This window comes from Spathaspora passalidarum (genome assembly GCF_000223485.1).
Source record: "Spathaspora passalidarum NRRL Y-27907 unplaced genomic scaffold SPAPAscaffold_3, whole genome shotgun sequence".
NCBI lineage: Eukaryota > Fungi > Ascomycota > Pichiomycetes > Serinales > Debaryomycetaceae > Spathaspora > Spathaspora passalidarum.
In genome coordinates, this window is record NW_006767427.1 from 1916269 (window position 1) to 1932945 (window position 16677).

General features: G+C 37.4%; 10 protein-coding genes across 10 annotated transcripts; 5 read left to right on the top strand and 5 right to left on the bottom strand. All coding sequences in view use genetic code 12, as the record gives it.

Annotated features, from left to right (window-relative positions):
- Positions 1-36: 36 nt before the first annotated feature.
- On the bottom strand, positions 37-2500 carry SPAPADRAFT_60905 (tRNA threonylcarbamoyladenosine dehydratase; the record flags this gene model as incomplete). Its single annotated transcript, XM_007375020.1, is given in 2 exon segments — positions 37-1552; positions 1566-2500. A coding segment is annotated over 1 exon segment (1210 nt), but the record flags the coding sequence as incomplete, so codon positions are not given.
- Positions 1623-2492, bottom strand: SPAPADRAFT_136352 (uncharacterized protein; the record flags this gene model as incomplete). Its single annotated transcript, XM_007375021.1, has 1 exon — positions 1623-2492. The coding sequence occupies one exon, from the start codon at positions 2490-2492 to the stop codon at positions 1623-1625; it is 870 nt and encodes a 289-aa protein (XP_007375083.1).
- A 367-nt stretch (positions 2501-2867) lies between the features above and the next one.
- Positions 2868-4322, bottom strand: SPAPADRAFT_55428 (peroxisome biogenesis protein; the record flags this gene model as incomplete). Its single annotated transcript, XM_007375022.1, has 2 exons — positions 2868-4183; positions 4304-4322. The coding sequence occupies 2 exons, from the start codon at positions 4320-4322 to the stop codon at positions 2868-2870; spliced, it is 1335 nt and encodes a 444-aa protein (XP_007375084.1).
- A 206-nt stretch (positions 4323-4528) lies between these two features.
- SPAPADRAFT_151883 (mRNA splicing protein) lies at positions 4529-5500 on the top strand (the record flags this gene model as incomplete). The annotated part of the gene is made up of 2 exons (XM_007375023.1): positions 4529-4663; positions 4727-5500. 2 exons carry the CDS (start codon positions 4604-4606, stop codon positions 5498-5500), a joined length of 834 nt encoding a protein of 277 aa, XP_007375085.1.
- A 167-nt stretch (positions 5501-5667) lies between these two features.
- Positions 5668-7446, bottom strand: SPAPADRAFT_60912 (transcription factor IIF subunit; the record flags this gene model as incomplete). The annotated part of the gene is made up of 1 exon (XM_007375024.1): positions 5668-7446. One exon carries the CDS (start codon positions 7340-7342, stop codon positions 6173-6175), a length of 1170 nt encoding a protein of 389 aa, XP_007375086.1.
- On the top strand, positions 5690-5926 carry RPL38 (60S ribosomal protein eL38; the record flags this gene model as incomplete). Its single annotated transcript, XM_007375025.1, has 1 exon — positions 5690-5926. The coding sequence occupies one exon, from the start codon at positions 5690-5692 to the stop codon at positions 5924-5926; it is 237 nt and encodes a 78-aa protein (XP_007375087.1).
- A 337-nt stretch (positions 7447-7783) lies between the features above and the next one.
- On the bottom strand, positions 7784-10383 carry SOD6 (Sod6p; the record flags this gene model as incomplete). Its single annotated transcript, XM_007375026.1, has 1 exon — positions 7784-10383. The coding sequence occupies one exon, from the start codon at positions 10256-10258 to the stop codon at positions 9380-9382; it is 879 nt and encodes a 292-aa protein (XP_007375088.1).
- Positions 7817-9262, top strand: SPAPADRAFT_137606 (arginyltransferase; the record flags this gene model as incomplete). Its single annotated transcript, XM_007375027.1, has 1 exon — positions 7817-9262. One exon carries the CDS (start codon positions 7817-7819, stop codon positions 9260-9262), a length of 1446 nt encoding a protein of 481 aa, XP_007375089.1.
- Positions 10384-15033: 4650 nt separating the features above from the next.
- SPAPADRAFT_60919 (uncharacterized protein) lies at positions 15034-15520 on the top strand (the record flags this gene model as incomplete). The annotated part of the gene is made up of 1 exon (XM_007375028.1): positions 15034-15520. One exon carries the CDS (start codon positions 15253-15255, stop codon positions 15412-15414), a length of 162 nt encoding a protein of 53 aa, XP_007375090.1.
- An 868-nt stretch (positions 15521-16388) lies between these two features.
- On the top strand, positions 16389-16649 carry STF2 (Stf2p; the record flags this gene model as incomplete). The annotated part of the gene is made up of 1 exon (XM_007375029.1): positions 16389-16649. The coding sequence occupies one exon, from the start codon at positions 16389-16391 to the stop codon at positions 16647-16649; it is 261 nt and encodes an 86-aa protein (XP_007375091.1).
- Positions 16650-16677: the final 28 nt, after the last annotated feature.

Below are 16677 nucleotides of genomic sequence, written 5' to 3' on the forward strand. Positions count from 1 at the left end.
CAGTGGTGGTGAAAATAGTTAAATCCGAAATCTCCCGATGGCGAATGATGGAGGAGTACGAGTGTTACGTATCTAATAGTTTATATTCTATATATATGTTTGAAATAGTCGGATTAATACTTAGCTATAGCATACTTACTTTTACAGCGTCTGGCAACAACAGTTAAAGCTTATTTTCGTGTCAGCACCATCCGCTGTTTCGGGCCTATCTGAATTGCGAATAATACTTTTCATCGGCAAATCTTTGCTTAACTCTTGCCAACACTTCTTCAGAATAAACATCTTCAACACGCTCACCACCAATCAATACTCTCTTTTCATGCTCTTTTTGTTCTTCCTTAGTCATAACAACCACATTCTGAAACGAAATATCCTCATCTTTATTCCATCTACTCAATGCCAATCTTGTTGAGAAGTTCGATATTGGTGATTTGCCCCTGAACACCTCTTCGACAATGTAATTGATATCATTTAAGGCAATTTGAATTCTTTGATCTTCCTTACCGATTCTCGATTGTTGACCGGCGAGCGATAGCAAAATATCATTATATACTTTATATCTGTTCTTTCCCTCCACTGGCTCAGTAGGATATCCTGCAACAGTAGTTAATACATGGGTAGCAATAGCAAGTCCAAACATACCAGGCATGGTTCCCAAAACGGGCAAGATTCTGACCCGGAAATCTTGAAGGGCAGATAATTCATCGACTTTACCCTTGGTGATTTCATCCTCGGACAATGGAATTAATTTGGCTTTACGAGGATCTGGCTTTTCTGCGGAAAATATAGTAGGGATTCCGTCTACAATTCCTCGCTTTTTAAGAATGACACGGATACTTTTTGCTAATGGGTCTTCCTCAGTTTTGGAAATGTCGGCCACGTTGATTCTGGTTGGGTCGGACTTACATGCGGCCCCACCAGAGGAAACTACCTTGATACCCTTTTGGTAACAATAAGTAAGCAAGTCGAGCTTGGTGTCGCGATTGTCAATACAATCAATGACATATGTTGGGTTAAAGTCGTTTCCAAAGATCAATTCTTCAGCGGAGTCCATATTCCAAAGTTGGTTACAAGTGTCGATTTCCGCCCATGGTGCGATTTGCAAAAGGTGATTCTTTAAACAGTCGACTTTGGAAATACCCACGTCGCTCAAGGTAGCCACAGCATGACGATTTAATGATGATAAACTGACTTGATCGAAATCGATGACACGGATGTGACTGACACCCAGACGGACAAGCATAGTGGCGACCCATGATCCAACACCACCTAATCCGACAATAATAATCCGTTGTGATCTGACTTTGGTCATTCCTTCCTCAGTGAGAAAGGCATAGTTTCTGGCAAGTTGTTCACGAATGAGCTCTTCTGAGTGTTGCTTTGGAGAAGCAGCTACTTCCTTTGCTTTTAGTTGTGGTTTTGATTTGGTTTGGTATGAGTGTATGAATTCTAATACACTAGCTGTCACAGCTGCAGTGGCTATAATTGACAATAGAACCGATTTATTAATCATGCTGTGTAATCTATAACTAACTAACTACTTCATTTATAATTTTCATTTTTTTTTTTTTTTTTTTGGTTTGATTTCGCGCTGAGCTGAGCAAGCAACTTTTTGCAGCTTTCTAATTCCTACCAACAGTACATTTGATAAGACCATTGGGATCAGGAGAAGGATAGAAAAGAACATCATTGTCAATTCCTTTCCATTTCAAATCATACAATATGTAATGTTTGTTAGGCAATTCATAACTGACATCAGCTACTTCCTTAACCAACTGTAAAATCTTTTGTGACATGTTGTACATGGTTGCTTGAACCGAAGCGGATTTCTCCTCACAGAAAATATCCAAAGTTGTGTTTCTAGCTTTGGTATAAGCATCATCAAACAACCCAGAATCGGCATATTTCTCAATTAAACCAAGTGTAGATATCATATCAGGATCGTACCTCCAACTAACGTCAACATCAGTAGATAATATTCTATCATAGGTTGGCTTCAACGTGGTGAAATCACATACATTGTATCCGTAAAACATTGACCCAGTAGATTTCAACAAAGTCAATCCATTAATTGAGCTAGCCAATTGCAACTTCCCCAGTGCTTTCTCATAATCCAATACAGTACGCCTTGTTTCTGGACCCTCATGCTGAAAGGAATGAGGATGATCACCGATCCTACTCCAACTATTCTCAACAATCTTGACTTCAACACCGCCAACTTGTTCATACTTGTTGACAAAATGATTTACCAAAGTAGCAGCAAATCTTTCAATGGGCCACGTATTCTCTTTCTGAGCCAATACTAAAATAGTATTCTTGACGGTATCAGTAGGGACGATGGGCGTGTTGTCTCCTTTGGTATAAGCAATATCGAAGCTCCCACGAAGAAGTACTTCAACATTAGCTTCAATTATGTTGTGTTTTGTTTCATCAATTCGGTGAACTTTAAGGAATTTGACATTGGATTTACCGTAGGTGCTAGAGATGAGCATTATTGGATAAAGAGAATGGAGATTCAATGTTTGCTTTCGGGAGGGAGGAAAACTACGACTTTTATAGTGGGGTTTGATTTTGTGTGTGTTTTTCGTTATCTATGACGACACCGGAACCTCCGCGGAGTTGACATGATAGTTGCTACCAATTTACATAATTATCCTATGTTGCTATAGCTTGCTCTGTTATCGTATATCTGAATAAAATTTGCTAGGTATTACATAGAGTTACAAATCTCCTGATACTTGTAATTGTGGGATATATGTTGATATATTTTTATACATTTTCTGTAGGAATATCCCAGAAACTAGACAACCTTTTTAAGCTCCTTCATTAGTCATATCTAAATCTTACTTAAACTATACACACCTCAATCAGTCAATTTTCTTAGCAATATCGACATCTTCATTATTTTCAACCTCTTCTTCTTCTGGTTGTTCCTCAACTTCTTCTTCAACTGCAAACCTCAAAGTCTTTGTCTTTTTAGTAGATGCGGTAGAATCGGCAATCGAGGCACCAGTGGTGGTAACAACACTCTCATTACTAATCTTAGGCTCAATAGCAGTCGAATCATCAAAAACCAACTCGGCTGTTCTGATCCATCTTCTTCTTCTGGTGTATTTGGAAAATGTATCATCGGTAGAAGGTTTCTTCCAAGTGTTATCGTAATAAATAAACCCCTCGTCAGATCCTGGATTAGCCGTTGTCTTGGATCTTTTCGCATTAGGTAAGGTGATGGCACCATCGTTGGTCAAATCCAACCGCCAGGTCTTATCCACCCACCTCCAAGTGGCCGAATTGATCTTGCTTGAATCCTCATACGGGTTGTTGAAGTTCTTATCCTCAGAAGCATTGGGCAATTGAAACGTATCGATCGATGAGCTTTCATTAAGGAATTCGTCAGTCCATGCCGTTCGTTCGTATGATAACAAATTTGACGTCCAGCCAATCCCCAACCATCTTCGTTGATTTTCGTAAATCACATAAGTGAATCGGACCGGCTTGTTTCCTGCACCTTTAGTGTCGAACCCAGCATTCTTTTGCACTTTGGCGAATGCAGCGGCAAACAATGAGTGATTCTTGGCCCTCAGGAAATCCAAACCCGTGAGGTAATACACTATCAATCGAGCCAACTTGACTTTCCAAATGATTCGTCTGGTGACACGGGAGTATGAGGAGTGGTAGGATAAAAGGTATAACCCCGTGACTAGAAGAATTATCCGTGGTTTGATTATCAAAAATGTGATGATGAGGTATAGTGGAGTGAGGAAAAATGTCGTGAATAACAATCTCTTTATATCATATGCAGTCAACGATAACGACGTGATTGGATTCAACAACATGTCTGCCTTGATACAGGTGGCAGTCAATGCCTGGACAACTTCATCCAAAGTAGGATGCATGTTTGTTTCTTCAATAATTTGATTGTTCAACAATGCATACAAGGTGATTATCCCCACTACGATAAGATGTCCTATCCAAACCACCAAACTTTCAAAATATAACACAACAAGGGCAAACAAACAAAGAATAACGATATTGACCCAATAGTCGTCGTTTGTCCAGGTGGCAATTGACAAGATTTTATTTATGATAAGTAAATAAGGATATGATTTAATCAATGCCTTGGATACGGCGGGAGGCGTAGATACGAGTAAGGGTGATGATTGTGGTTTATTGCTGGGGCTATCTGATGCGAATTGAGCTCGCAATTCCACAGTGGCATTGGTTTGGTCGTCTTTATTGTCGGTTTCGCTGATGGCGGATTCAATGTTATGGGCGGAATTTTCGGATTTCTTCACCTTGGGACTGGTATCCGGTTTCGACATGTTGAAATATCGATAGAACTGATGTGATTAGGGATTACCAGATGATTTATTCAGTCTAGTTGGGATAGGGTGCTTTGGGAAAAGACTGGTGATTAAAATGTGGATACCCAACACTTCTCTCTCCTCCCCCCCCCCCTCAAAAAAATAAAACGTGTAACGCATTCGTGTGATTTTTCTGGTTGCACCAAATTGGATTATGAGCATATGCCGATAAGCACAACCAGCCATTGTCGTACAATAAAGTATCAGTAGATGAAAGTTAATATAAACTAAGAAGTATCATGGACTTTTCAAGTTTAATATCGAAAGAAATCAACAAAAAGAGAAAGAAAGTGGGTAAAGTTCATAAATCAAAGACCACACCGAGGAATGATAAGCCTACAAGTATAGAACAAAAGCCGAAGACAAATGCAGAGAAGCCGGAGCTCAAGTCTTCGCTTGATGAGAAACAGTTTACAACAATCTCCGAGCCAGCCGAAGATACAACAAAGACTACAGAGGAGCCACCACTCACCGAAGAGCAACTAGACTACAAACTATCACAATTTGATCAACCTACAGACAACCTCACAACCAAAGAGAAGATTACCAAGTTGAAACAACTACTTCGATATCAGAGTAGAAACGAAAAGTACAAGGAATGGCTAGATAAAGAAGCACCGTATTATCAAGACCCCACAAAACAACAGGTCACACTAGACCTCATCTCAAATCTACAATCCAGAAAAGACAAAGTAAATGTTCTCGCTCGAGTATATATCAAGGAAATGATCAAGTCATGGCAGGATTGCAATGAAGCACATCCGCTGGATCAACAAACCGCGCTACTTTTCGAAACCAAACGAGATATAGTACCGTTATTATACGGATTAAGAACAGGAGAGCTCTCGGAAGACATTCTAACTTCATTAACTACTATAATATACTACATCCAGCAAAAAGACTATCGTCGTGCTAACGAAAGCTATATGAAGTTAAGTATAGGTAATGTCGCTTGGCCCATTGGTGTGCTTAACGTGGGGATCCATGCTAGAAGTGCAGCAGAGAGAATCACCGGTCAAAAAAAACAAGCTAATATTATGATTGATGATAAAACGAGACGATGGATAACTAGTATCAAGCGGTTAATTACTGCCAAGGAGAGAATTGATAATGGATCAGGTCACGTGGAGGAATGACAATAGGGCTTTAACCCTAAAACATTATCGCATTTTTGTGCAATTTTTTTTTTTTTTCCTCTGCGCAATTTTTTCGCAGTACCGAAAATCTTGGTCTACCACCAAACAGCCAGAACAAAAAAATTAATATTTCAAAAAATCTCATACTTTACAAGGTTACTTATTACTATTACACATACATAATCAAAGATGGCCAGAGAAATCAAGGATATCAAGGAATTCGTCGAATTAGCCAGAAGAGCTGACATCAAGTCTGCTGTTGTCAAGGTCAACAAGAAGATCAACGCCAACGGTAAGAAGTTCAAGCAAACCAAGTTCAAGGTTAGAGGTTCCAAGTACCAATACACTTTGGTTGTCAACGACGCTTCCAAGGCCAAGAAGTTACAACAATCTTTACCACCAACCTTAAAGATCACCAACTTGTAATTTAACTGATAGGATTATTAATTAAAGTTAAAAAAAAGGGTTTCATAATTTCTGGCAGGAGGTGAATAACAAAGACCAAGAGACCACATATTAATCCAGAATTATACAAAAGTGTTGTTTCCGTCTTTTTTTATTGTGAATTAACTGCTACCATCATCTATGTATATTTAATATATAACGAGATTCGTTGACATTTTGAAATTACAAAAGCAAAGCTTAAAACTATTACATAAAAAAATGTTCTATTCATACCACATCTTCCATTTCCTCATCCTCTTCTTCTTCTTCCTCTTTTTCCTCGGTAAAATCAATACCAAGTCTAGCTGCACGTTCTGCATCTCTCAATCTTCTATATTCTGGCTTTAAATTATATTTCGATGTGTAAGGTCCCTTTTTAATTAAATTTGCAATTGAATCTAAAGATTCTTTAAGATATGATTCTGGCTGTCTAGTTCTTTCCTTAAGCCCCTTCATTGACCAATACTCATACTCTTCAAACAATCTAAACAACAAGTCCAAAAGATCCTTTTTGGGCATTCTGATTGCCCTACCTTCATTTTTACCTTTAGCAATGGTAGATTTAAGGAATACCGAGGTATTGCTTCCTTTGATGGAAGGTCCAGCATTCGATTGAATAACCCCAGGAATTTCATTCAATAATGTTACCTTTGGCCTTGGTGGGCCCTGGGTGATGTTATGTCTTCTCATGTATATTTCCCCATATTTCAGATCGGACTTGGAAGGGATTATTTGACAATCATGACAAATCTTACCCATCAATGCTGTTTTCTTAGGGATGGTTTTAACGAATGGGATATATTTACGAACTTGCTGTCCATCTTCACCTGTCTTTTGAACTCTAAAGAATTTGAACTTCTTACGAGGAACAAACTTCTTCTTGGATGCATCCTTGTCGGTTGGCAATTGTGGCTGTTCCGGCATTTGAGAAACTTCAGTCAATTCCTGTTTAAACTTCTTCAAGTTCTCTTCACTGAATGCATAGGTATTCCTCACTTGAGTGTTTAATATCTTGATATCATATTCTTGAGGAATATCATTCATGTTGTTTTCCTGGTTGTTCAATACCAACTTTACTTGTAACTTCCCATTGGACCCTGTGTCTTTCTTGATTTTAACCATGCCTAGCTGTTTCCCATCTATTTCTTCCTGATTTTGCCACTTCTCCATCAAGTATCTAGGTAGTTTAACCAACCACACTTTTTGGTTGCCACCGGTGAGATTCATATCAAGAGATTCGTTCTCTTCCAAGTAGTCTTCAGGGTCTGATAATATCGATGGGTCTTCGGGATCATCTGCTTGCAGTTGAAGTGCTTCTTCATCAGGGGTATCATTGACAGTAGGTTGCTGCTCCTTCTTAAGTTTCTTGGTTGGACTCACAGTTTTAGCTGTGCTCATTTTGTCTATAAAATATTAGGTGCGAGTTGGGCAGTAACTTTCTATGAGTGAGTAACAAGCTTGGATTGATGATTGGTTGGTGGATTGCACGCTTCCTTGGCCAATAAAGTAGAGTTGATGGTTCAGGTGTAATTTTGGTGATCGTTTTTTCCCTTGTTAAAAATTCGGCAGCAATGTCTTACATTTTCTTTGTTTACCAAATGACAATGGAATTTCTTTAGCAATAAGATCTTGCAATAACCAGAAGACTTGTATAAGATGAGCTTGACCACAATATTACGAATTTAGCACTTGCTTGTCTGACCTAGATTGTTCCATTAACTAGGGCCCATTCAAATGTCTTAAATCCACATCCCCATTTTTGTTCTTGTCGCACGACCCCCCGATAACTTAAACCTCACCCACAATTACATTCGTGCAAAATCTTGATGTGGACAACTCACCCAGATCCCACAGATACATCAAGCATACACAATGCCTATTGTAATGGACACTCCCAGAAATCTTCTGGAACGACGCTGTGGATACTGTCACGGCAGCAAACCAGATTATTTTGCTCTTGAAAGTGTAAAGAATCACCATGATAGCAACACGCATTCCCAATCGGTAATTCTTGGCACATCAGTACTTTCTATGTCATCCAAAGATTATGATGAGTTGATAAACATGGGATTCAGAAGATCAGGTATATTTTTGTACAAGCCTGATTTGCTACGTACTTGTTGTCGACAATATACTATCCGGACCCGATTCGACTACTTGAAATTAACCAAGGAACATCGCAAGGTCATCAATAGATTCGTCAAGGAGATATGTCCGGAAATGGTACCGAATCATGAGCCTAAGAAAGGTATTGCATTTGATTTCTCAAAATTGATTAAAGCACAACAGAAATCAACCAGATTTAGAACTAGATTCGAACCATCGGGGTTCTCGCAGGAAAAATATGAGTTATTTAAAAAGTATCAGATTAGTGTGCATGGAGATAAGCCAGAAGAAGTTGAAGAAAAGTCTTTCCGTCGATTCTTATGTGATTCTCCATTCCCAATGAGCGAAGTTACTGGAAACGAACAACAATTTGCATTTCTCCAGAACTGGGTAAAGAATTGGCAACCTGATCAAGAAAATCCCACTTCACCTAATAGAAGAATCGGTCCTACTCATGAATTATATTATCTTGATGACAAATTAATTGCATTCTCAGTACTTGATTTCTTACCCACTGGAGTCTCGTCAATTTACTTTGTCTGGGACCCAGATTATGCCCACTTATCACTAGGCACTCTTTCTGGACTCAAGGAAATACAAATGTGTCATGAATTAAATCTAGGGTATTACTACTTGGGTTACTACATTGACGATTGTACCAAGATGAAATACAAGGCTAAATTTGGAGGTGAAGTTTTGGATGTATGTAATGAAGTGTATTTCCCTATGGATATGGTTAAACCCTACATGGCTAATGGCAGATTGTTTGTCATTGGCGATAAAGAAGAGAATGTCAACCATGAATTGGAATTGGATAATGATGGTCATCCTGTAGATTACACAGAAAGTCCATTTTTTCAACGTCCGCTAATCAACATTGCTGAATCACTTTACAACAGCCCTGACATCAAAGAAGCAGCGAGAATGGCCGGAGAGTTGCTTAAACGAAAGTATCAAATAGCACATAGTGCTTTTGAACCAAATAATATTCCTCTTATTGCCCCAGGAATCATCCCACTTACCCAGATTTTAACCTGGCTTCAAACTGGAATTATTGATAATAACTTCCAAGTCAAAATCTTCTATCTGTATGAAAATATAACAGATTCGTTTATATGGAAAGAGTTAACGGCCGAGGAAAGAGCGATAGTGGTTGATTGCATTAGATTGTTTGGGTTAGACAAAGTACAAAATGGATTGATTATCATGTAATAGTAATGATTATTTTAAATGTATATTCTTGTAAATGCTAATTAATGCCAACGGAAGAATACGTCACGTTGGTGAGAGGTTATAAAATAAATAAATGCAAACAAGAAAACATCTCCCCTAAATGAACAACCAAGAAAATAGACCCAAAAACAAGGGTATATACAACATGCTACCGCCATTAGGAACTTCTTCACAACCAGGACCATATTGATTTTGAGAAATGTTGGTATAATTGCTAGTCGTATTCAAGAGATCGCCAGTGAACAAAGTAGCACTCTTTCTTCTGTGGGAAAGTCCATGATGACTCCCATTCGAAACCAACTCTGGATCAGCTTCATACACTTCAGCGGCAAGTGCTTCCAATTCATCAAACTTGTATCCGTCTTCAACTGGTTCCTTTAATTCTTGTAATGGTTGGTAATCTGAGCTTTGTGTATATTCTTCAATAAGACTTTGTAATCTTATGTCATCGGCAAGTGCAATATCAGCACAAGCAATCTTAGTCATATTTGCGTAGTGGAATACCAATGATTTACCAATGATATAAGACTTGGACTTTTTATTCAAGGATAAATATGGTTCTTCATAAGAAATTTCGAAGCAAGTAGCGTTAATAACCCCATGTTTTCCCAGTAAATCACCAACTTGACAATAACCATCGTGTTTCTGTTCACTGCACTTGGGAGAAGCTTTATAAGGATTGAAATGCAAACCAACTGCTTCACAATTACCGTCGCCAGGAACAGAAATCTCATGAATGTGGTAGTAAAAAGGACCTCCATCAGCAGGCAACCCAGTCATATCAACATGAACATTTACAAACGAACCCTGCTTAGCGGTAAACACAACATTTCCACGAACGTTAGTATTACCGCCAAATGGGAAATCAGCAATGGCAACAATGTTCTTGGGATTCTTCTTAATCTTGGGAGCTTTATTAGCTAGTGAAAGGGCAAGGAAGGAAGTTATATAGATTAACGCTAATAAAATCTTCATGATTGTGAAAAGCGGCTAAAATTTGTTGTTATAAAGTTTTGATTAGTTTGTAAATGTGGATAGTACTTCAAAGGAGTATGAAGACTAGTATGAGGATGATTATAAGTCTGAAAAGAATCTTGAAGATTAAACTTGAAAGTTGAAAGGAATTATGGTAAAGAAAAGGAAAAGAAGGAAAAGAAAGAAAGAAATATAATTGAGAATTTGTGAAAATATATCTCAAAAAATGTCTGCGAAAAAATGTTGAAATTGGTTGCGAAAAAAAAAAAATTTGTTGCTGTGTATAAAAGTAAACATTGAGAGAAATATCATCAGCATATCAAAATGGTGCTGCAAATGGTCATTCCAAGCCTAGAACAAAATCACTCAAATTATCAAATTATGCAAACTGTGTATTTTTGCCAACGGCGGTATTTGAGCCGAAACCAAGAGTATATTATAAGCAATGAATTAAGCCAAATTGTTGTTCGATCTTCCAACGTTCGGAACAACCAAAAGCAGCAGATTAGGATTAACTCTAATACAAATATTCTAGAATAGAAACCTATGCAAGTTCAATGATCCGATAGATCCTAAGAAGATACAAACAATCCGCAAGTTCCGATCTAATCTTGCAGGAGCCCGTCATAGTATGATCTTGACAGAAACCACATACTCCGAAAGCGCATCTGGAATATAAACATAAAAGAGGGGAAGCTATTAGAGTTACTTGAATCATGACAAATGGAAGTTTGCTGATTGAATTAGTAAGAGAAATAAGAAACAGTAAAGTCACACGTTCACAGAAGTAATTACAGGAACAGACGGATGAGCAAAAATAGTCTCGAATTCCAACATTGAAACAGAGGTAATTAAAAAAAAAAATTGGTCATCAGCTGAGATATGATCACACTTTCAACAAGATTAATGAATCAGAAATATACGAAGGCGTCTGAATCAAAATTTGCACATTGACGAAAAGAGGTGACTTCAAGTTCCTTCAATTCGAGGTATCCGGACACTCCATCGCAACGTGACTTCATTTCAAATTATATTGATCACCTATTAATTAATCTCATCACAATATGTAATTGCAGTGCTATGTAAACATTAGATGACATCAATTTATAAAGTCATACATCCTGGATCTTCGTATATTTTAGTCATGACTCCTGATATTTTAGAAAAATGAAGAAAAAGTTTGCTAGAAGAGTCTTTGGCCCGAATATTGGAGATTATTTGGCAAGGAATTGCGAAGTGATACAATCAATCACTGATATTTGAAAACTCTGTCTGTGACCGCCTCGAATATGCACCGGTTGTTTGCCTACATTCCCCGTCTAATTTTGTGTACACAATGCTTTTATAATAGCCACACGCCTTTGCATTACAAAGCAACCAACTTGGAAATAACTGAATAGAATAGGGTAAGAAATTGGACCTACAAAACTCGTAAGTTATCCAGCAAAGATAACACAGATTGAATTGCGAAATACTTTGATCACTAAATTCGCAGGAGCTACATTTCAAGACCCAAACTCGTATAACGGCCAATAAAATACAATATCACGCATTAAAGGTAACAATCCAAGTGATAAAATATTAGGATGACTTACCCCTCTCACAAAGTCACTCATTTATTCACTTAATTAAGGACTCATCTCTGCATCATCCATGTAATGCTAATAAGTGACTAACAATTTCTTTTTATATTTTTATTTTTTTTGGTTCTCGGAGCTTGTCTACTACCCCCGAAGAAATCCAAAATTATCTAGTCTTGTATACATTACTATTGCAAATCGGAGCATATAATGACCAATTGACTGTATATCACTCATTACTAGAAATCTGAATCGAACAAGCCCTTACAAAAGTAGATTAAAACTAAAAATTAGACTTCCCAGAATCACATTGCAAAACCGTTAAAAGGCTGCTGCTATGCAAAAAAAAAAATATCTGGTCTAAATTTCGTAAACCTCGATTTAGTATTATATTGTTTACTTAGCAAACGTGGAATGTGGAACATAAAACTTGATAACTTTCCTTCCGATCTTTCCGTGATAAAGCCGTGCAATTTTGTAAAATAACCAAACCCCCCTTACCCCCGTTGTAGGTATGAACCGAGAGTTCATAGAGGAGTACGATTAGGAATCATTCAAGGTGAAGTATATTTTTAATGCAAGGCGGTGATCTCAAGAGAATTATTCGAAAATTTAATAAGATTCACCTTGATCATCTGTTATCCGTAAATTTCGCAAATCAATCACTTATTGTTTACCCAGTTTGTCAAAAACATCAACAAATTTTCTTTTAATGTTTTCGATAATTTTTAGATTAGGTGAACAAAATGATTGTCTTATCTTGAAGTTGCAACAAAAGGATGACTACCTAAGAGAGATGACCAAAGATCGACTTAATATTATTCATGGCTACATTTGGAAATTTATTCTTGATGACCTGGAAATGTGATTGTGATGACGTTTGCCTGTAGTTTACAGCATTGTGGTGCTCATGCCTATTATAGAAACCAGAATCAGATCACGTCATCTAACTGTAGTTTCCATGCGGGTACAATTTCTAATATACAAAAGAACATCCGTGGGATGTAAATCAATGGGTCATTAAACGTCTTCAAAAGATTATTGTAGAAAATATCAATGTTCTTTTTGCGAAGTAACTAATAAGACTCATGGTTGATGATTGTTTGAATTATCTCGTGAGTTTCGTATAATTTGAATTTCGGGATTATTTATGGCAAATTTACAACAAAGAAATTTACCCGGATGGTTCGGGTAAATTTATCTCATAATAGCAATGATAAAGAAACTGGAAGGTTCCGAACTGCTTCATGAATCCACCCCTCTCTATCTACAAGAAGTGATGATAAGATCTAGTAATTGTAAGCAAGATACTGCCCGCTGCAAAGTTACGCCCGTTCATTATCGCACATACTAATTCCTGATGACAATTTTAGTCAAAAAAATATGGACTATGGCAAACAATAGACAAAGAACCCCCTATCCGAGCAATCCGATCCAAGATAGCAAAGTTGTACGATTTGCAGTACGAAAGATTCTAGAAAATAATTTACTTACATCCCTAGTTAATCATTTTCAAAATCGTACAATTTTTGCAGCAATTTATTCCCGAGAAGAGATGCAGGCTCTTGGAGCAAGAAAAGAGAGGTCGACCTCGGTCTAACAATACTAACACGTTGTTCGTATATGCTTTACACCGGCTTAGTTTATTAGCATGCCATTATTTGTGCTTAGTTCATGCGCAGAAGAACGCCAAGGCACTCTCGATATTTTTCGCACTAGTAGTATCATTAAACCAATCTCAGAAGAAAGCGGGGTCTACTAAATTGAATATAGATTATAGGTAAAAAGAAATTCCCAAGCACGGGCATTAATTCAGGAAATATATTTTCTAGTAGAAGCTTATGCCCAACTTAGCTGCAAAAAAAAGAAACGATAGCAATTTCGCGGAATTATTCCGGTAACAGGGAACTCCCGGATAAGTGAAAACCCTCCCCCGACTAGAATCTTTCCACCTCATCGGAACATCTAGTGGAAATGTAACAACATAGAGCATTATAGCCGTACCGGGAAAATCTTATAGTTAGTGCCGGAAAAATGCAACGCCGCCTTTGAAACGAATCGTATAATTTCGATTATTCTAGTGCCTTACGGCATTTCCACCTTGGAAGTACATTTCCGGCAGTTAAGCTGTATTGCTTTGCGCCTTGCAGTCAGAGTACCTTCCATGAATGCCTTGCCAATGTAATCAAGTTGAGTATAACGGATATACAATATGATATTATTTGCAATTATCCGTTCCTCTTCCTTAAATTGCAAGGATCTAGGTTCCGTTCCGAATCTTCGTAGTTGTCAATACAGGTAAAGAGTCATGTAGAAGTTAACGAGAGAAGTCAATAACTTAAATTAGCCGACTGTAATTACTCATGTTTTAGACTCTGAAATAGCAAAAGAGAAACTTGTAGCCGGTGATCATCGAAAGGGGCCCTAATACGATATATTATTAGGGTAAAGATTTTGCAATCACTCATCGTAGAAAGGGCGTCACTCATGAAAATCCCCTTATACTCAACCACAATGAGGAATATGTGTGTTCATACTTAATATACATCCGTCATGAATAATCGATATCTAGTCACCTAAGCGGACATAAAATGTTAAAACGATCGAGGGTTATATGTAGGAATATGCGATATTCATTAGAATAAATCACATTAATATGATTTAACTAAAAATGACATCACTAAACGTCATCGGTGCTCTCAAAGAGTAAATGGCTCGGATAGAGCAGTTTCAAAACTAACATATCATTTCCCATGTTATAGTGCAACAGGAAGATGAAAGCTGGATGCATGTGGATGTAATTGAGCATTTGATATGCCCGACTAATGAGGTCATTGATCAGAGTCATCTATTAATTTATGCATAAATTGAACCGATTATAGGTTCAGAGCAATAAAGCTTACGGATATTACTTTGGTAATTCGTAAATCTGGATATAGCAAATCATCCCAACCACTCTTGTTCCGAGGAAAGTCCGTGCAAAAAAAAATAAAAAAAATACCTGGCCCCATCAAGATTCCAGAACAAGAAGCCGACGAGATAACGTATCTGTAAACGTCATCCCGTAATGTACTGAGAGACGCGCGCCCTAGCACCACGTACCTTGCAGAAATAGGGGTTATGCAAAAAGAAATTCAAACTTTAAGGGACAAATTAGGTTGGCCAAAAACAGATTATTACATTCTCTTTTAGTCACGCAAGAAATTTCCCTGTATTTAAGAATTAATGTAATTTAAATTGTTTAAATGATATTGTGATCTCGGAACTCTTTCCGGAGTATTATAACTCCGTTCAACGCCGCCAATTAACCAGCTTATTAAAATTAGCATCACGAAAAAGGAATTAAATGCTCAGCTCAAAGATTATTCGGATAATGGATAAGTTTCCGTGAGATACCATAGAGGTAGGTTCCGAATGGCAAGAATATCAGAGAAGTTCGAGACGAGAAATTATGCGACGTGCAGGAATACTCGAATACTCGAATACTCGGCCATCGGAATGATAAGTTATATTTCCGAAGTTTACCCTCCGAAGTCTCTTTACAAGTTACGAATTGCATTTCTAGATCTAGAGTAAGTACTCTCAATTAGCAACTGCGAACTCTTCAGGACGTTCATATTTGCTCAAGCAAATAAAATGGAAGAATTCTGAAGAAATTCTGGCAATGTATCACAAAGAAATTGTGGCATGACCACAGCACAGCCAAATAATGTGTGCGAGTTATTTCGGTGAGAATTTTGTAGTGCAAAAAAAAAACCCCCCCGTGACGCATATTGAGATCAAAGTTTGCGACACAAATTTAGTTTACGTGACAATAAATCAGAGGTGGGAAATTATGACTACCAATTTTGATTTCTTTTTAATTCAGACTTTTCACTATGACTATGCATGGTTTAACGACTTTTAACGAGATAAACAGGGTTACATTTCTATATCAACATGAATTCTCAACTGAGTAACATGAATAGCTATATTACTGCTTTCGTGGCAGCTCCTACAACCACCTGTTCATTCAATTGAATTTGATCAAGAAAAGTCTCCCCACTTTATTTCTTCTGTAAACTTCTATAGTAAGAAAAAAAAAGACAGCACACAAAATTGCACCCTAATTTTTTTTTTTCGTATGATCGTCCATAGTATTTTCGCCCCCACACTTTTTTCAAAAATAAGAAATTCAGATAGCGTCGTGGATGACGCATATCTTGTAATTTCAACTTACAAACCAATAATAGTAACAGCAATACACAGCCCAGTTGTCTACATATGCCACAATATTGATTTCTGTCATTTATAATTCAATTGTGTCACCAGATCGTTGGTTATTGCAATTGTAGCACAAAATTAATTGGAGTCATTCGCATTCCATATGGAATAATGACGCACCCAAACTTAATCGCCCGCACTACCCCCTTTTCCCCGTATATAAACTCAACAACATTCCCCAACAAGTTTTTTCCTTCTTTCTCTTTCTCCATCAACATTTTACATTTATAAACATTGTATCATACACAAACAACTCAACTAAAAACAAAAAGTTACAATTAGTCAACATGACCAGAACTAATAAAGTAAGCGAAAAGCAACAAGAACCAAAATGGTTTACTCATCATGGCTATCACGACAGTGACCCAACCAAAGTAAAAAAGGACGGTGCTGGTAAGAACAATTGGGGTCAACCAGGTGATGAATTGGATAAGGATGAATTTAATTTCAATAAGTCAGCTGGAAGAAGAAATTCCAACCATGCCTTGAATGAAGAACGATTAAACAACTTGAATGACAAATTAGACGAAGAAATGTTAAAAGATTAGAATTTGGTTTTGTATACTACTATATACT